The following is a 20,459-nucleotide window of genomic DNA, read 5'->3' as shown; positions in this document are numbered from 1 at the left end:
TATTCTTTTTCTTTATTTTCAGTTCCTCTTGTGCCCTGTTTTTTTCCCCTTTTATGTTCTTTGCAATTTATCATCTTTTTATGTCTCTTGGTCTCTTTTCTTTTTTCACAGTTTTCTCCTGTTTATTTTTTTCTATTGTCTGTTTTCCTCTCTTCTGTTCTTCTTGGTTTTTATCATCCTATTTCTTCTTTGTTCTGTCTCCTCTTCTCTTGTCCTTGTTCTCCTCTTCACTTCTCTCTCTCCTCATCTTTTCTTTTCATCCGTAATTTTCCAGCTCTGTTGTCTATTTTTGTCCCTTCTCCCAATGTATTGATCTAATTTCCTGGCAAAACTTAACAATCAATGCCCTATGATTCCCCTAAAAAACAGTGTAGTTTGCAGATGAAAAAACACCATTAACAAAAAATTTTTTTTTTTTTTTTTTTTTTTTTACAAATACAAAACGTACCTATCAAACAAATACACAGTACATTTCTAATACATCATGCCTCAGAAACAAATACAGCGTGTCTTACAAGTACAAATATCCTGATTTTCTCACAAATGTCCACCTCCGCAGCAGCAGGTGGTGCAATGAGTCAATGAGCCGGGAGGTTGAGCAAAACAGAGTAGAGAAGATTGAACAGCCACTGCCAGCCACTACGGTGCCCCCCTAGGGTCAGCTGAGAAAAAGAAAAAAGAGCTATGTGCAAATCTGTACTCTAGGTTTATAAACCGTGCACAGGGATTTGCAAAGGACTTCTTTTTTTCAGGCTTTGGCATGAAAAGCACAATAAATACAAATTAAATCTAGATAAATTGGACTTATTTGGCAGATGCAGCTCTGTAAAATGCTCCATTCCTTGTTCTCTGAAGAAAGAAGTCGTTTGCAAATCCGAGCGCATGGTTTACTAATCTGCGTTTACAAATCTGTGGGCACGGATTGCAGATCTGTGGGCAGGGATTGCAAATCCATGCACAAAATGTAAATGGTTACTTTATGGCCTGAAAATATGTCAGAACTTAATGAATATATGATATAATAAGAGCCCTAGGACAAAAATTTTACAGCTTTGAGCCTAGCTCAATGTCCCCGCCAGTTCCGCCCACCAATTTTGTACGTGGAACTTTGAGTTTAGACTATTTTTTCACAGTACATTCAGGTACAGCTGTGCCAGACAAAACGCCATCATCCTTTTGTCCACAATGGCTGTTCAATCTGCTCTGCTCTCAAACTCCCGGTGGAGGTGGACATTTTTTTGATATTTTTGATGTTTTGCATTTACAAAACAAAATGCATTAATCTGTTAATTATTTAATTAATTTGTTTCGTATTTGCAAAACACACTGTGTCAGTGAATCGTAGGGCGTAAGTAAATCATGTCTTGTTTGTATCTATCTATCTGTCCGTCTGTCTGTCTGTCTGGTGGTGTTTTTAAGCTATTATTCTCTTTTCTTAAGCTTTTTCTTTTTCCTGTATCTTTTCCTTTTACTCCTTTTTTCTTTTCTTTTCACATCACATTTTTGTTTGTTCACAATTTTTTCCCATGACTTTATTTAGTTTCCTCTTCTTTTGTCTTCATGGTTTTTCCCCTTTTCTCAGTTTGTTTTGTTCTCTTCCTTGTGTTGTTTATCAACCTTTTTTTAAGCCATTTTCTTTTGTCTTCTTTTGTCTTTACTTCTCTTTCAATCTTTCCTCTTTTCTTCGTATCTTTTCGCTTCTTTTCTCCTCTCGTCTCCTGTCTGACATCCTTACTTCACAATAGTGTCCTCCTCTAATTTACTAGCCCTCTACTGATCCTATCAGCTGTCTGGGGTTTTCTGTTGGCCTTATCTGCTGGTTCTATAGTGTGTGTGTGTGTGTGTGTGTGTGTGTGTGTGTGTGTGTGTGTGTGTGTGTGTGTGTGTGTGTGTGTGTGTGTGTGTGTGTGTGTGTGTGTGTGGTTTTGTGTAATGTTGGGTTTTTGCATGTGTGCAAGTGTTATGCTGTTGTGTAGAAAGAAAAGATGCAGCTTGCTTTGGAAATCAGGCTCCCTCCGCCTCCTCCTCCATCTCTGCTTTGGCTTTTCTTCACCCACCTCTACCCTCCTTTCCTCCATTCTTCCCGGCCTGCTCTCCTTCTCTCTCATCAGAGCAGGAGTGGCCCAGGAGCAGAGATCCAATTTAGATCTTCCTCCTCAGCTTTCTGTGCCTTCGCCAGCTCAGACGGTGAACGCACACTATCCTATCTCCTCACGGCTCAGATTGAGCAACTCAGAGCAGGTTCTTCCCCTTGTTTCCATACTATTTTATCAGGATGCTACAGTAGTGTATTAAGACCCGCGATCGGAGTGTACGGTACGTCATTGAAGTTGTTTATAGCCTCAGTGGGAAGTCCAAACTTGCTCCACGGATGAGATATATTCTGCCAAATGGCGCTTTTGGCCCCAGCCTCGCAGGCAGATATTACCTTTGTGACGCCTAAAACTGTGCTTTTATTTATAGATACCGTGGGACGAGAGAAAATCGGGACATATGATGTAAAATATTGGGGGTTTATGGTTTATCTAACATAGTTGTGGTGCACCATTAACCTCTCCTCCACTCATTGTGTATTGTATTAAATCATAGGCGTTGGGTTGATTTTCGGAGCAGTGCTAAAGACAAAAGTTGTTTTTGTTTGTTTGCAGTAATCGCAGACATTAATCTGTTCAACAATTTGGGCAGAAGCTACACATCTGTACATTGTACCAAAGTATCCTAGTTCCACAAAGAATGAGCTGCTTCAGTTAAGACCAACTGCTAGAGTTCATTAAAGATGGTGGAGGTGGCCATTGTTGACTTGGTCCTCATTAACTTGAAGGACATTACATATTTGAAGGTGGCGTGCAGCAGGCACTACTTTAGGTGTACTTTAACAGTTCAAGGTCAGAAAAGAGCCGCACACTGCACCTCGCATCACCTACCCATGTTTCAGAGTGAGAACTAAAATATCGAATTTAGTAAGATAGGGTTTACTTGAGCTTGTCCTGTTTATCCTCGTTTTTCTGCAGTGTTTGGTACGAGTATGTTGCAATATCGCATTATTATTGAAGGCTGACAAAACATTTACTCTGCAAACAAAAAGCGGCTGAATAAAAAACGAAAGTGGAAGTGGCTTTACCTGGTGAGTCACAGCAACAGGGTGTTTGACTCGCTTTCGTCGCCGGCGGGGGGGGGAAACTCATCCCTGGCTGCCGCTAAAGTAGAGATGAATGCAGTGGATGAAAGCAGAGCAGCATGCAGCTGCGGTGTATGCCTACATCAGTATGTGTGTGTGTGGGCTCAGCAGCGATCCCACGTGCTGGGCTAATTACTGGAGGTAATTTAACAAAACCTTTCGCCGCTCTGCCTGGCCAGTCTAGATAACTCTCCAGAGGAGGTTGTGCGGGGGGGGGCTTCGACACTATAAAAAAAAAAAAATTTAAAAAAAAAAGAGAAGCATCTGCTGTGGAATGTTATTACCACGCAGCCTCTAAAGAAGACCATGAGAAAAGACACTGCCTTTGGGGAACATCTTAGGGGGGAAAAAAAATCAAATGCACAGAGAGTTTAAAAGGATGGATAATTGAATTTTTCAAGGTTTTTTGTTTTGTTTTCCTACTTAATTACTGCTCAGGCCAAAATAAAGTGGACATGTGTGTTGAATGAGATAAATCAGGTGGGGGGGGGCAGTTTAGTTTTTGTTTAGTGCTTGGCTCGTACACTCAGGTTGAAACTGAGGTTGTACATTGGATCCCATCATTCTCACGGACTCTCAATTGTGCAATTGATTACGAAACAAGGTCGTCGAAATCAAAATCATCCCACCGGCACATCCACATCGGCCTGACAGCGAGCCTCTTCCAGTTCCTAATTTGTTTGCAGTGCCTATTCCCTCTCCAGTTTGAATGTGAGATGCTGATGTCAGAAAATGAGAAATGAGTATGGAAACAAGCGAGATCCTAAGAGCAGCTTGCAGCTGCTGCAGTGAAAATTGGACTTGGCAGACAAATTTCATGACAGCCTTAAGCTGTAAAATTAAAAGCTGCCAGTCTTTTTCCTCTCTCCTTTATTATTATTTTTTTTTCGACACATAGCGTACAGATTTGTTCAGGTTATCACAGGCAGCCGTCATTCCTCCAGTTGTAAACACTGGATGAAAAAGTACGTTTTAGCTTGAGGCGGTAACAGACCTTTAGACTGGAGCGAACCAAGCCTGGTCGGACTGCTTCTGGCAAGGCCAAAATAATTGTTTCATCTTTTCTTGTACTGAGGGATTGAGGAGCAGAATTAGTCAAGTGTGATATTGCAGCATCTAATGTTGTAGTGGAGCAGTTGTCCGAATTTTTATTCCCATTTCGCAGCAATCCATGTCAGCTGCATAATGATATCCTAGCACGGTGATTTTGAAAATGGAAAGAAATTATCCTTACGACTGAGAGCCTGGTGGTCTTATCTGGTCATTTACTCGTCACTCATTTATCATACAAAGCTGTAAGTGATATTCTGCGGCCCCGAGGGACAGTATTGGCTTTTACTGCAGTCAAATGGAAAACAAAGTGGCAATTTGCTCTTTTGGTATTTAATTAGAACGCTTATATCTGGTTCACTCCCACTTCTCTCATTGAGTTTTTAAAGAAGTTTCTCTAAAGCCGGGATCAGACCGTACGAATTCAGCCCTGTTGTGACATGATGTTGTCGTGGCCGAGAAATATCCAGCGTCGGGCCTGAATGCCAGCGTCGGGAAAAGACGAGCGGGCTTTGTATTGTGACATACTCGAAGGACGGTTACGTAAAGCCTAGCATGTCGGAATCTTTTGTATTTTCCTAGTGTGCTATGACGTGTTCCTTCGCGGCGACCGGTAGAGATGACGGAGCGCTCTCTTGGGGTTATGTCGCTGCCGGTTGGTCAGAATTAGAACACAGTTAAGATGATTTGTACCTTCACTTTCACACCAGTGGTATTGTTGGCTCTTGTGTTTCTCATAATTGAATCCAAATTTTCCCTAAAATCTCTCCCCTCCTGTTCTACAAATTGCTGCCTTTTCCAGTTATCATCCCGTATTTTTTCTTTTCACTTTGCCAAGGAGGATAAATACATCATCATCTTGGCAGGCTGGTAGGAGCCGCCTATCTTCTCAGTAATGGTCTTGTTTGTTTGTGGTAATTATTTTTGTTACATTTAGAATTTTTTTATTAAATGTCATTAAAGTTTCTTTTAAAATTAATTTAGATGTTAAAATGCTACAGGTAGCACCTCTAAAGACTTACACAAGGAAGACACAGGAAAGACAAAGGGGAGCGGGACAGAAAAACACGGTGAAAGTAAATGTTGAAACGAAGAAGGACCTCTTTTTTTTCTTAAGGTGTTTCTAAATTTTTCCTTGTCCGAATCAAGGGTCTAAGGATGGAGGGTGTCATTTACTGGATAGATAGTAAAGCCCTATGGGACAAACTTGTCTTAATCTTGTACTATTTAAATAAACTTGAAGAGCTGAAGAGGATGTAAAACAAAGCACTGACCCGTCGTCTCTCCGACATCTTGTTTGTTTGCATTAATCACACCGATTTCTCAAAGCCAAAGCAACGTATTAACGATTTATTGTTAAAAATTTCAGCATGTCAGAGTTGAGAAGCTGCACAAAGTTCTGGTATCCAAACGTGTGTCTGCGTATTTGTTGTTTTCTGTGTGTTGTTGATTCTGCTGCCGGTTTCCAGCATGGGGAGGTCTGGCCGGCTACGAGCTCGTTCATCCGCATCTGAACTGTTCCTCCTGTCGGGGGGGGGGCTGTAACAATGCATGTGTGTTAGTCCAGGATAGGCACAGCTGAAAACTGCTCTGAGACATGCATCCGAGAAAGGCTCACACATTCACACACACACACATACTGCGAACTACCTCTTCATTACCTGCTCTGTCCAAAGATGCGTTAACATCAAGTTCTGAGCTACAGACGCACAAACACAAAAGCCCCTTTCAGACATGACATCTTCAACATTGCTGGCTTTATTTATCCGTCATAATCAGGACCTTTCGGCTTTCAAACATTTGTCTCCATTACGTACAGAAAATGACAGGACCAGTACAGATAGAGCTGCAAGCCCCTGCTTCACTGTTCTAATCAACAATGTAGACCCCCCCCCATACATCTTCTCATCAGTTTAATCACTTTTCAGATGGAGCATGAAATTCTGCTGCAGTAAATGGTCTTGACAGCACCCAATCAGAGATAGCGTTAGACAGCGAGTCTCAGTTCTCACAGATTGCATGTCAAGCATTATGCAGGAGATTCAGTTCGGCTGGAAAGGTGAAAATTTAGGGACATTGATGATTATTGTGCCTCCAAGTGTCTTTGTTTTTTTTTAAATGTGAATTTTCATTGGGTTTTTCTTTTCCTCCCACAGCCAAGATGGAGAGAAAAAAAACTTTTATAGACTGGTTTGAGATTAGACAAATCTCCTCAAGGACTTATTCATACTATTCACAGTACAATTTCTTGTTGTTTATTGAGTTGATTTGATTTCCTTGTGTGTAAGAGATGATGATTAACATACAAGTGTATTACAAAGGCCGGAGCGTGGTTCTCCAGGCAGCGCACAGGCCAAATTGCTGCGGGGTCTTTCGGAGGCATTTGCCTGGCGGTTCCTTTTTTGTATTTGTTGTTTACCGTCTGCATACTTGTGTGTTTTGAGTATAAATCTTTGCGTTTACGACGTATATCTTCTGAGAATCATAATTCAAGCCTGCAAAGGTACAGCTGTGTAGGAAGTGTTATAAAAATAGTTCACTTGGTAAAAATTTCTGTCGTGGCTTTTGCGGAAAACTGAGGAAAATTATTCGGCCGTGGGACCGACGTGAAAATACCGTCCCATTTGCTTCATGAGGTGCGTGTATATCGTACAGTGATTATAACACAGACTAAAATTCCCTTTCAGTCAGATCCTACCTGCGCACAGCCATTTGCACAGATATGCATGTGAAAACACGGAGACACGCATCCATAGGGGCATAAACAAATACAGAATCCCCCTCTGTTACAACATCAGCTGCACTGAATACACACACACACACACACACACACACACACACACACACAGGCATCCAGGTCTTTGTGCCACTTCCCCAGCTACCTGTGTGACAGCCTTTGTATCCTGCTGGTATGAAAGGTAAGCCTCAGAGAGACAGAGCAGAGAATAAATGTGTAAAATGGGTCAGAGCCTGAATATCATTACTGCCCCACTCCCCATGTGTATGCTTACAGTGTGTGTGTGTGTGTGTGTGTGTGTGTGTGTGTGTGTGAGACTGGTGTGTGTGTGTGTGTGTGTGTGTGTGTGTGTGTGTGTGTGTGTGTGTGTGTGTGTGTGTGTGTGTGTGTGTGTGTGTGTGTGTGTGTGTGTGTGTGTGTGTGTGTGTGTGTGTGTGTGACTGGTGTGTGTGTGTGTGTGTGTGTGTGTGTGTGACTGGTGTGTGTGTGTGTGCGTGTGTGTGTGTGTGTGACTGGTGTGTGTGTGTGCGTGTGTGTGAGTGAAACTGTTGGAAAGTGAGACACTTTTGCCAGTAAGGACACTCACTTTCGACACACTGCTTTGAGGGCTGTTTGACGGTTAAGACTTGGTTGTAGGGTTCAGGTTAGAATGAGGTTTAGGTTTGGGTTAGGGTGAGGGGCTAGGGAATGCATTATGTCAATGAGTGTCTTCACAAAGACAGATGTACAACTTTGTGTGTGTGTGTGTGTGTGTGTGTGTGTGTGTGTGTGTGTGTGTGTGTGTGTGTGTGTGTGTGTGTGAGAGAGAAGGGGGGCACTCTAGTGGTAGTGCCACTTGGGGCATTAAGCTCAACTCTCCAGAGTATAAAGAACAGTGCGTGCGTGCGTGCATGTATGTGTGTGTCTTAGGAGGTGTGTGTGTGTGTGTGTGTGTGTGTGTGTGTGTGTGTGTGTGTCAGTTGAGAGGCAGTGTCGGGATTGTGTGAAACCATGCCATGGCCCAGTTTCCTGTCCCGCTCAGGAATCTGAGGTACAGAGCGAGCGAGACATAGGGAGTTATCTGTATGCAGACGAGGTGGCCGTGTTCTCCATATCCATATCCTCTGTCAACGTAAACCCATGAATATTGCACGAGGCAAGCAGCAGCAGCAGCAGCAGCATATCCGGCCAGTGTTTACAGGGGGGGGAACTCATCCCCACATATGGATGAGCTGCTGATAAACAGGAGATACTGGTATTAGAGAGCGAGGTGTGTCGGGCAGCCTGCGGCGTCAGGAGTGCACTACCAGCACCGCTGACACAAATCTCCGCTCCCAGCACCACCACTTGATTTCCAGTCATGGCCCACACTGCAGACATACAGCATTGTCATGAAACTGTGCACAGTGGGGGTATTCTGAGGGGGGGGGGGGGTCCAATTTGTGCCTGCGGATCAGTATGTGTATCTCAACAGGGGATGGAAAGGGTTTTTTTTTTTTTTTTATTGTGGTTGCGGTGCATGTTGCTGACACAAACAAGAACAGTAATAGCAAAGCCTCCGTTATCCATTGAAAAGGGGTGTGTTTTCACCAGGATTTGGGAAGCTTGTGATGTGTAATGCCATTATTTTTCTTTTCATTTTCTTTCCACAGTCTGTCCCAAAACCCATCGCCCTCGAGCCTTGCTTTGGCAACAAAGCCGCCGTGCTCTCCATCTTCGTACGGTTACCCAGGGGCACTGGTGGCATCCCTCCTCCAGGACAGTCTGGTAAGATGTAGCTGCTGAATTCACTTGTTTTCCTGCCTCGCTTTACCTGTCTTTGTTTGACTGTGCTACACTTTATCCTACTGTCTCTCCTTATATTACCTTAGTTCGTCCATCTTGCGAAGCTGTAATTATAGGTTGAGAGAGACGGTTTTAAGCGCTACAGTTTGCTCCTCTAACATGTCTCACTTTCTGTTCTTTTGTTCTCCCTTATCGGCTTTCATACGATCGTTCCCGCACAGAGTTTGAGGCCATGCCCACAGCAAAGTAGATAAAACTGAAAATACTGTTGACGCACAAATTTGTGTCCACACTAGTGTTTTCTGGTTGTTTACAAAAAAAATATTCCATCCACGCTGAAGCTCCGAAGCAGAAGGAAAGCAGTTAAATCTTTTCTTCCTCCTAAACAACCGGATTTTACTAAGGCCGTCATGAGTGAGGACATGGGGACAGACAGCCTGGTTACTCTGCTGAGTCTCAGCTATTTAAATGGGTTTCTCACTGGTTATGGTTGTTTCAACATAGTGGAACACAATATTTAATTGATCTCATTTACATTATGTATTTATCTGTTTCTGTTGTCTGACAAACTACTATAAATATAAATAAAAGTGATTTGATTGTGGCTCATAAATGCTACCTGTTAACCAGGTAAACCAGGAAAAGTTATCGGTTACCTGTATTGTGTCATCACATATTTTGGTATTAAAGAGGCTATATGTAAGTTTTTTTCTCTGCCGCCGAATGCGGTTTCTTGCCTGGAGCGGTTGGTGGTGATGGTCGGTCGCCAAGAGCTTCAGCCATGGTCGCATTTACAAGACAAGAGGTTGGACAACGCCACCTGGGCAGTTCTACTTCTTCATCCTCTCATGTTGGGCTCTGGGCAGACTGGACACTGCAGTGTCTCCCCGTCGTAAAGTGACGAGACGGGCCGGCCAGGCCAGGGCTAGGTGGTTAGCATGCTAACTTCAGTCGAAGAAAAGAAGTAATAGAAATAGAAGCAAAAGCAGAGTTAACATTGGTGTTGCTTACTGCCACTGGAGTCGGCTCCTGGCAAGAAAAGGAATGAACTGATGCTGAACTTTTAACGTTTCTTCTAGACTGGTAGGTAAACAGCTGTTAATGCTAACGTTGGCTATGTAGCGATAGCAAAAGCTTACATATGGCACCTTTAATAAAGAGAGATCTCCAGAAAGATTTGAAGAAGACAGAAAGTTGGCTTATGCACAATTCTGCTGCATGTCACCTGAATCTGTCCGTGCAGGCATTGTCGTCATCTTGAACGGCCTCCTATTACCATCCATGTTGCATTAAAAGACCAGCATTTAAAGATTCATCCACTCTGGAGAGCTATTCAGGAGAAAAGAAAAAAAAAAGGATCGAAGGTCAAGACACTAACAAAAAGATTTTCAAACGTTCTCAGATGTTGCTGCCTTATTTAGCGCTGGTTTATAAAGCAGGCAAAGTGGGGAACTGCCACAGGCACCAGACCTCTTTTGCGCTTTAATTAATTTTATATATGAAATTTGCACCCTGTAAAATACACCATTGACTAAGGTGGATCCTGGATTATTTCTTTATAATTTGGCCCTGTGTTGCAGGGGAAATATGTGTCAAAATCTAGTCTCTTTTATTAATTATTCATTTAATTTATGTTGTGCTCACATGATGCGTGTTCCTGGAGAAAGCTGTATTTAATCAGATTATTACAAAGTACACGCAGAAACCTTAGTCAAGTGGAACAGTGGTAATGGTTGACCTTTGGGTCTCCGAGCATATAATGAACTTGTAATCTGTAGTCCTCTGTTTGCACTGTACTTAGTGAGAACTTGAAAAAAACAATTACCTCATGAATTTAATGACATAATTTTTATAAATGGAAACAAACTTTGTCATTGTAAAGAACGTAGGCTGCCTCTGTCAGCCTCTACACTGTGTATTACATTTTGAAATGAAGATGACTTTTACAGAAAATTCTTTCTGCATCACCATTCGACACAAAGTGTCAGAAGATGCACTAAGGATTATGGGAAATGTGGTCTTAATGATGAGAAACAGTGACGTGTAAAACAGAGGCTACCAATCATCTTGACCACGGTCTCGTTTGTTTACAGTAATGATATCGTGTTAGCAACATTGATTTGACAAGCATGTGATCATGTTTAAGACGCTCCAGCTACCAGGCTGCAGGGCTTTCCCTGCTTTTCCTCATTTTTCCCCTCTTCCCTCCCTGCCGTCTCTGTTTTCCTCATTCTGTCTTGCTTCTCGTTTCAGTCCTCTGTGGTGAAATGAAAGCTGCAGCCTGCTTGTTGCGTTCTTTCTCATCTCTGTTTCCTCCCTTCATCAACTTTCTGTCTGCATGTTGTTAAGCATGCTGAAGATCTTCTCTTTCCCACTCCTGAGTTTTATTTCTCTCTCCGTTCTCCTCTTTTCCTTCTAGACTGTGAGATCTGGGTTTAAAGTGCTGTCTGTTGTCTTTTCTTGCATTTCCCTGTGCTCTCACCCTTCTTTCTTTCCCGAACAGTCTGATAGCACTGAGAATTGAGCCCATTACTTCCTTTCATCCACTGCTCTGTCACTTGCTCTCTTTACTTTCCCATCCGTCCTTCATCTGTTTTCCTTCCCCTTTTTTTCCAAGGCAGTCTGATAAGGCCCAGGACTGAGCGCTTCACTTGCCGTCAAATTTTTTTTTTCTATTCTTTTTCTTCCACTGTCTCCTTCAAGGACTCAAACTAGAACTCAACGTGATTCCTTTTCTTTCCGTGTTTTTTTGTTGCCTCTTTGCGTCCCACAGTTCAAGTCCCCAGACCATCAGCACGCCCCAGGCCCTTATTAATTACAACAAAAAGCGCCTTGGCTCTCGGTCGAGCTTTCCCTCGGGCAGCTTTTTTGAGCCCATGTTATCGGTGTTCCTACCATCCTCTCATGCCTGCGAGGGTCTCCTAATATAATGCTTGTTTCCCATCCAGCCACACTCGTTTCTATTCCTCAGGCTGCCGTCTGTCGTCAGCATTACGACCTCATGGCACAGCTCTTTATAGTTCAGCTTGTCCCAAAATGGCTGCCCTTGTAACTCTCCAAACAGCCACGAGCAGGTCGGCACCTTGGATTATCTCTGATTTGTATCTGAGACTCATTTGGGTGATTTGAACCCACCACTTTTAGATCAAAAAACAAGCTAAGAGCTGCAGCCTGTTAGATGAAGTCTGTCAGACTTTATTAATTCAAAGGATGTGATCCCAGCCACAGTGTCTCCCCTGGAATTTATATTTCGCCGTTGGCTATGTGTACTTGATCGAGTTAAATGCATCCATCATTGCAGATAAATGGAGTTTATTGGAATTTCATGGCTCAGAGAGTATTAATAAATGTTAATGAAGTGTGGTATAAGTTAATGATTGCCTGCGCTGTGAGTATATGATCTCACCACCTATACGTGTGTGTGTGTGTGTGTGTGTGTGTGTGTGTGTGTGTGTGTGTGTGTGTGTGTGTGTCCGTCTTAGTCTTACATTGCATGCTAATTCTAAACAGGTTTTCAGTGAGAAGTTGTTTTATATTTGTACTACATTCACACTGGAAAAAGTGACAAAATTACCTGTGTGTGTGTGTGTGTGTGTGTGTATATATATATATATATATAATTTTTTTTTTTTTTAAAGTCAGTTTTCATGAAAAAACACATTATTGTCCCACAATGTCATGCATAAAAGGAAATGGAAGAGGTACTTGCTAATAGGCAAGTTTATTTGTTTGGCAACTTTCAGACAGAAAGGGCAATTTAAAGTACATTACTTTACATTGGATAAAATGCACTGAAGAACACAATAAAGAAGAAAAGACAATTAAAGTCCATCAAAAGTATTTTAAAAAAGGTCAAGAGTAATAGATTATAGGAATACAGTGCACCTATTGCAGTTATTAGTTGTACAGCCCGACTGTAACTGGATTTTTGAGGCTGCCATCAGTATTGATATTTCAGTGTTTGAAAATCAGCCATAGAGTGCACATAACTGTGCATACTGTGATGTGTAGTAAGCAGGACATTTTAGAGTGTAAAAATAACCATGTCATTTTTCTCAGTGGATCTGTTCTTCATCTGCAATTAGCTAATGTTGACTGATAATTCCGCCAGGCTGGTTTATCTGTAAAGTACGTTGATTTCTTGTCCACTTATTGGACAAAATAACCAGGACAATTGGTATCTTCATTAATATTATATAGTGTTAGCATGTAGAATATAAAAGGGACTCAGCCCACATAACTTATGTCTTTTTTTGACTTTCCGACTCTATTTACAGATGTCTGTCTTTAATAGACTACATGGTTACAGTTGTCATTCACTGGAACATGAACAAGTTTCGAAAAAACCTCAAAACTTTGTAATGTCCAGATCACAAAATAAGAAACATATGGCACATACATCTTCACCTAATGGTAAATTTTGTGTGTGTGCAGGTCTGGCAGTGGCCAGCGCGCTGGTGGACGTCTCTCAGCAGATGTGTTTGGGCTATAAGGAGAAGTCCGGAGGCCTGAGGAACCGCAAACAGCAGCCCACGGCACAACCATCCACCTGTATCTGACCACGACCCTGTCCCCTTCCACCATTCCCAGCCCGACGCTCTCCCATTAGTCCCCTGCCTCGGCCCCCTCCTTCCGCCAGAGACTTCCGCCAGCTCCGCTCTGGAAGGAAGAGGTGCATGCTGGGACGCAGGACTGGAACATTTTGGTGAGGGGCCGAGTCGTCCAGTGGAAACCTCAGCGGGCTTCCCCTCCCTGTCCTCCCACAGGAACTTTGGGTCCCCTCAAACTGAATGACAGAAAACGGACACAGAGGTGGCGGAGCAGGGGAGGGAGTGAGGGAGTGAGGGAGGGATAAGCGGGTGCTTACTCCACCCTTCCCCATCAAAAAAAAAAAAAATTTACATTTGTCGACACCGCCTCGTTAGAGTCGAGGCGGCCACGGCTTGCTGCTAGAAGAGATCCTCGTCTCGTTGTTTTTGAAAAATCCTGAGACTTTGCAACCCTCTATGTTCTGGTTTTACCTAAGTTATTGGTGTTCTTTGTTTTGTATTGTGTTATTTTGAAGGCAGGAACGAACTGGACATGTTCAACTGCACATGCACACACAAAACAAACATGCACACCCACGCGCGCACACGCTCTTCCAAAAACCAACTTTCCAGGCCCTCGACCCATTTGTAGCCCACTGTGGCCTGCCATCGTGTTCACATCTCAGCACTGAGGGCTGGTGTCACCGGAGTCCTGTACAGTTTTGCCTCCGAGCAAGCTAACAGCATGATCAGTCTTCCTTTAATGAGGATCCACTGCAGGAGGCCAGCCGTGCAGCCAAAGCCCATCTAAAGAGCATGTGACATTTCTAATCAGCCTCTGTCATCTACTGCTGTCTTCTCTGTGGCCTGTCTGGGAGCTTCGCCTTTGTCTCTGTTGCAATCTGGCTACTGAGCCAACCACCTTCCCAACCTCTCTGGCAGTGAGTACAAAACAAGACCACGCCAACATCTCGTCCACGTTGGATGGCTGGCTGGCAGGATCGTAAGCCAGTGCCGATTGATAGTTTTCCAGCCTAATTACTCGTCCAATTGCAATGAAAGTCAGTGTCTCTGCACACACAGGTGCACATGCAGGGCTCTCACTCACACACACACACACACACACAGCAGAACAGCGTGTGGGGAGAAAACCCTCCAGCATTTAAAGATTGTCCCTTTGGCAGTGCTGCATCTTGAGCTCATGTGGAACAGTCTCTCTATAGATCATCTGTCTCCGATTGACTGAAGTGATGGGGGGGGTGGTGGTAACGGTTCAGCATCCTCTATGTATGTTGCCCAAGAAATCCATAGCCTCTAATTGCTGCTGCCGTGTTCCCAGATGCAACGCATGTCCCCCTCCCCAATACCCCCACCCACCGCCAGCGCTCGGTGGCGATTGCTTCATGTCCCCGAGCTATCCACAGCTGCAGTGACGTCTGTGTTCGAATTGATGCAGCTACGGTGGAGCTGCTAATGCCAACATTTAAATGGTACCAGGCCGACAACTCTGAACATGAAGTGTATACATAATTCACCAGAATAAGCGGCCACATTGCAAACTTCGCTGTCTGTTTCCTTATTTGCATCTATGTTAAATGGGACTTTTGAATTAACCACATCTCATGAAAGACCTCGGGTATTCATTCGTAAAAAAAAAAAGAAAGAAAGAAAGACAAGAATGAAAAACAACCATAGCTTTTTCTTGAAATTGCCTCTTGAAATTATCTTGTTGCCAAGTCTCTTGGGCTTACTCCCTTTTTGTGCTCCATGTATGAGTTTTCTCTAAGCCGGTCTTTTTTTTATTTTATTTTTTTTATTTCTCTTTCCTTTTGTATCTGCTTTACCTGCTCTTTCCATGGTCCTAATCTGAAATCACTGGTCCATTTTTAAAGAAACATTACTTTTTGTCAACTGGGGAAAATGAGGGAAAACAGAATGGGGGGAAAAAAACATGAGGCAAACACAAGAGACAAAAAAGAAACTCAGACTGCTCATTTAAAACAGAGCTGTTGCTTTGAGGTGTCACAAGTAATTTTCTGTTTTGTAAGGGCAGCAGGGTGTTTGTTTTTTTTTTGGTTTGTTTGTTTTTTTTTAACCTTTTCGTCTTTTCTCCTTCAGCACTGAATATCACAGCAGGCTTGAATTAGCCCATATTGGTCAGTTTTGCCGAATATAAATTTCATACTAAAACACCTGCGGGTCTTTGAGAGCAGAGATGCACAACAATATGGGAGAGATATATCCCCCCCCCCCCTCACAAAGTTATTAACTTCCCGCCCTCAGAGAAGTACAGTAATAGAACGATTTAATAACTCGCATTTTACCCTAAAGAGCTCGGCGTCTTTAGTTCCAGGCTCTCACTTGCATTCAGCATAATAGGACTGCTCACCATCTGTTTAAAGGGCACACTTTTAGCACTGCTAAAAGGTCAGAGCAGAAAGCATGAACAAAGTTGACATTCTGTAATTATAGAGCCGGATGTGCTCACAACTCCACTCAGCAAGTGGCGAGCATCACGGCATTAAGGAGTTAGCTCTGTTCATATGTGCACTGAGGAATCGAAGCACTTTACTTGCACTCCTTTATTATCACTCGTTTTTTTTTTTTTTTGCTCTTTTCTCCACTAGAGTAATCTTTTTTTAGCCATCGTGGCTGGTTTCGGCTTTGATGTTTATTCTGTCGCTTCTGCAGAGACTTGATGGTCGAAAAATAACCATCAGCCGTCAGCCAAATGTGAGAAAATTTGGCACGCGGTTGGTAAGTTCTGTCCGTCTGAGTGCGAATTAATGAAAAACCTCCCACAAAAAGCCTTTCTGAATTGTAGAAAACATGTTATTAAATAATGTTTCTGTCAGGCTGTGGGAGTTTTATTTTTACAGTTTGTACCACGGCTTCTGTCCTATGCATCTGTCACTTCTTCTCAGTTGCGCAGGACTTTTTGTGACTTTTGTTTGCCTGCACCACCAGTCTGTTTGGCAGGTCACCAGCCATTGTTTGGAGGAGATGTTCAATTCAAAAATTTTGTTCGGGGGACAATAGCGGGAACATTTTGGGATGTACAAGCCTCTGTGACACAAGAAAAGCAGCAATATTCTTCCTCCTTGGCAGAAATGTTACCACTTCCACTGACGGGAAACATGTTTTACATTAAAGAAAATATATATTTTTTTTGGAACTTGGTTGGCATATAGGTGAGGCTTAACTCATTGAGGTGCCCATATGCAGCTTAAAACAAAAAGTGAAGCCAGAACGTGACCCTCAGCTGATGGAGACAAGGGAGAGGCGAGCAAATCTAACCTGCAACATAACATGGCCCGTCATCAACCGGGTGATGTGCTCCTGTCACCAAAATGCCTGAGGTATACATGTACCGTGTCTCTGTCGTATGCAGCATCAGCAGAACTCTCACTTCAACAAGAGCAGCTCTGAGATCAGCCGACGTCTCGTATATTTGATTTTCTGTAGGTGAACGGTGTCAATCCACGCTACACTACCTGCTCAGCGTTAGAAAATCGCTTTATTGCATTCTTGGGTAACAATATTCAGTGGCGAAATCTATGACCACTGTCACCTTAGGTTGCAAATTTCGTTTAATTTCACACAAAGCAGAAATTTCATTTTGCAAAGAATATCTTTGTATATGACCCAATTCTACAGCTGACTCAGATGTACTGTAGTAATAATGTCAAAAAGACTCAAGATTGTTTGTTTTGTTTTTTTGTTTTTTTTCCATTCTAGACGAATGTAAAATGAAAAACCACCTGTGCAGCCAAGGCAAATCCGTAAACTGGAACCCACCAGGGCCAGTCTGTAAATCCCAACAGCCTGCAATCATCAGTTCCTCTCTGGCCTTGGGTGACAGGGTGGTGCAGTGGTTAACACAGACGGCACAGTGGCTGAAAGGGCCACAGGTTCCGACCACGTAAGAGAAGGTTTGCCTTCGTTGGTATCCAGCCTAACCAGAGCCTCTCAAACCATGACCTTCCACTCGGTGGTTCAGACAAACAGATCTTGGGTCTGATAGTGTCTATAAGTAAATCTTAGATGTTTGTTCTTACCTCTGTGGTATGATTAGTTGAACCCACTTTTCACTGACAGACTAAACTTTCTGGATGTTACTTTGTTGTCCTGTGTGGCCAGTCTCGCTCCTTCCAAATTGCAGTATCAGCAGAGTAGTCGGAAACAAACTCTGTTATTAGTAAATACTATTTGACCCAGATCTGTTGTCAGCAGCCCTCACGCTGGGTTCATAAACAGGCCTCCGAAGTCTCAAAGCACGGAAAGTGATTAGGGAAATTTAGAGGAAAATTGCAGCTTCAACATTTATCCAAGGGTTTTCACACCTGGTCCACCCACACAGGCATTTTCATTTATTTTTGGCAGATTAGATGTCTTCTCGGGGCAGTGTGGGCAGGCGCAGACGCTGCTCGATTGACATCTCCCACACTTCCCTGTTAGTTTTGTTGCACCTGTTAGGGCGGGACTAATGTCGACTTTTTACGGTGGGGCCGGAGAATATGACCTGAATTTTAAATCACAAAACGCACATTACCTTAGTAACATCGTGTTTTTCATACACAAGTGCAGACATTTTTCCAAAATTCTGGGCTTCTGGAATGGACTGTATCCTGACTGGTTGGTTAAACTTCTGGTTAGATGATGTTGTCATTGTTCTCAGTTTGCTAATATAAATTTTAGATTTAGGTCAGATCCGTAATGTCAGTAATTGGACAAATTAGATACTCAGTCCAGCCAATATGGAATTTGGTAGCCTCTGCGCATTCCTAGCATGTGTAGCTCCACGCAACCTTAAAAGAGGTGTAATCAGCCAAAGACCCGGTTTTGTCCACAATTGATTGTGTGTATTGATTGAGTTCTGACAAATGTATTGTACCCATTTCCTTCCTCATAAAATTTTTGAAGACTTTTAAATTTTTTTATGCAGTTGAAGTGCTGCATTGTTTACACCCATGTTAACTTATTAGCAGGCTTTGCCAGCACATTGCCGCGTTTCCTTGCCCATTGCTGCTGCCTGCAGGTCATGCGATTAGTTTAAAATCACTGACAAGAATGTGTATCGACCCACTCATGAAAACATTGATCCATAGTGCTATTAGTGATCAGAAATTCCACAGGGTATCTCTAAGCCGATGCTGATGCTGCTTCACACAAAAAAATTTTCCACCAGCAAACCAGCAGAATGCGTTTATTGTGAAGCCGCTAGAAGAAATGCAGTGCATTTGTCACGGAGCTAGCAGAGCTTCTTAGCGGTGCTTTTCTTAACTCAAACGAGACATGGACGCAAAGACCGCCATATTGTGTCAGCGGATCAGTTTTAAACATTGAAGGGAGGGATATTAGAAGAACTGCAGGCGAAAGGCTTTCTGCAGCTCGTGCAAACAGACCTCCACCGTGCGATCAGTAGCTTGTACCTTAACGTGGCGCGTTGTGGGAAAACACTGTGCCAGCATGGCTTGTGGGCCAGATGCTCATGGGTTGCCTCGGTTTCTGTCCTAACTGAAAAGTCCTGTGTTGATGTGGCAGGGGTTTAAAATGACACAACCTTTTTTTTTCCTGAATCACAAGCTCTAGCTACAGTAGAGAAGAGTGTCCCATCCTTCCTAAATGAGAGCCCAGAGAAGTGACAAATCAAAACTCACAAGCACAATACAAACCTTTGCTCTGTCCAGAGAGAGCTGGACTCACTGAGGTTAAATCTTTTGACTTTCTCCCTTAGGTCTAGCACATCAAAGCCCAGCCCTGTTGGTAAACATGAACTTTACTGCTGCACTGTATTGATGTTGCATTACAGGATTCCTGGGTCGTAGAAGTTCAGATTTTCCAGATGATTAGATCCTTCCACCATCTGCTGCTGCCCGAGTGCGAAGTGGCCCCGAGCTGCTCAAAAATATCTGAGAGAGAGAGTGTGGAAGTTTGCAAAGGGAAATGTGTAGGAACCCTGCGCGCAGTCTGCCGCCGTGCCCCCGTACCTGTGAAATACCTGTCGCATTTGTTCCGATTTAAAGAGGTGAGCGGCTCCCTCTATCTCGCCCTGCTCTCCAAGCCTCAGTCTTTATCGGGTAACACTAACTTTACAGTGGCCTTATTTCGGCTTATTTAATCTCTGCATTAACTGATACAGATGTACAGCAAATACATATTTATAAAGTGTGATTAGTTAATGGAAATCTCCCTAATATTCACAGTACAAGTAGAATTTTTGTCAAACACTGGCAGCATTAATATGTATTTAAAATGCTTTAATACACAGGTTGAAGCATTAGATTAAGGTCATTGTAAAATCAGGCATTACCCTCTTCCTTTCTTTCTGTCTCTCTTTGTATGGCGGCATTATATATACTGATGAAGTAGTTTGTTAATATGTATAATTTAGCAGTTGTTCTGTTTTTTTTTTTTGTAAATAATGAGAAAGTATTGTGAATGACCTTTGTTGAATGGTTTTAAAAAAAAAAAAAAAAAAAAAATCATTCATGGCAAACCTCTCCAGGCTTTTAAAAATGCGACTACAGTACATAGCATATTTTGTATGTAAGACAGCAGTGTAAAGATGAACATTACTAGCATTACTAGAAGCTGATGAAACTACATGTAAAACTTAAGGACAATAGCTTAATGAACTTTAATTACTGATGTACATAAAAGAATGACAGAACATTTTTTGTCTATTATTAAATGTGAAAATCCATCCATCGCTGTTTGTCTCGATAACTACTTTTTACTGACTTTTTAAACTTTTCCTGTAGCGCTTGTTTGAATCTGCCTTGAGTGCCAGAGCGGTGGTGCCTTTACAGTTGCTGGTAAGAAAAAGGTCAATAGGAGTTACCACAACACAAAGTCGATCATTTGGGGCTATGACGACCTAAGTTACAGCTCCTGAAGTTCATCCCCTGGGGAACGCTGCTCAGATGTTTTCATAGTAGTCTGTCCATTGGATTTTTAACCACGCTATCGGTCTGTCGGTAGGTCAATTCACCACTTTGGTCCAGGCTGAAATATGTTGACAAATATTAAGTGGATTGCCATGAAATACAGGCATTCATGGTCCACAGAGGATGTATCCTAGTGACCATGGAGATCTTCTTATTGCTAATCTATTGCTGCCATGAGGTGGGCATTTTTGGTTTTGAGTGAAATATCTTAACAACTATTGGATGGATTTCCATGAAATTTGGTACAGACA

General features: G+C 42.7%; 1 protein-coding gene across 1 annotated transcript in view; it reads left to right on the top strand.

The window, feature by feature from the left end:
• The window catches only part of atrn (attractin), a 132,636-nt gene extending 112,893 nt beyond the window's left edge, over window positions 1–19,743 (top strand). Inside the window, exons 28-29 of the mRNA XM_040136426.1 lie at window positions 8,597–8,711; window positions 13,164–19,743. Of these exons, the coding sequence (XP_039992360.1) occupies window positions 8,597–8,711; window positions 13,164–13,288 (240 nt within the window). The 3' untranslated portion in view covers window positions 13,289–19,743. The remainder of the gene's footprint in view (window positions 1–8,596; window positions 8,712–13,163) is intronic.
• Window positions 19,744–20,459: the final 716 nt, after the last annotated feature.

The sequence above is a fragment of the Xiphias gladius genome, chromosome 10 (genome assembly GCF_016859285.1).
Source record: "Xiphias gladius isolate SHS-SW01 ecotype Sanya breed wild chromosome 10, ASM1685928v1, whole genome shotgun sequence".
Classification (NCBI taxonomy): domain Eukaryota; kingdom Metazoa; phylum Chordata; class Actinopteri; order Istiophoriformes; family Xiphiidae; genus Xiphias; species Xiphias gladius.
Note: the sequence above shows the minus strand (reverse complement) of the source record. Positions and strands in the feature narration are given on the sequence as shown.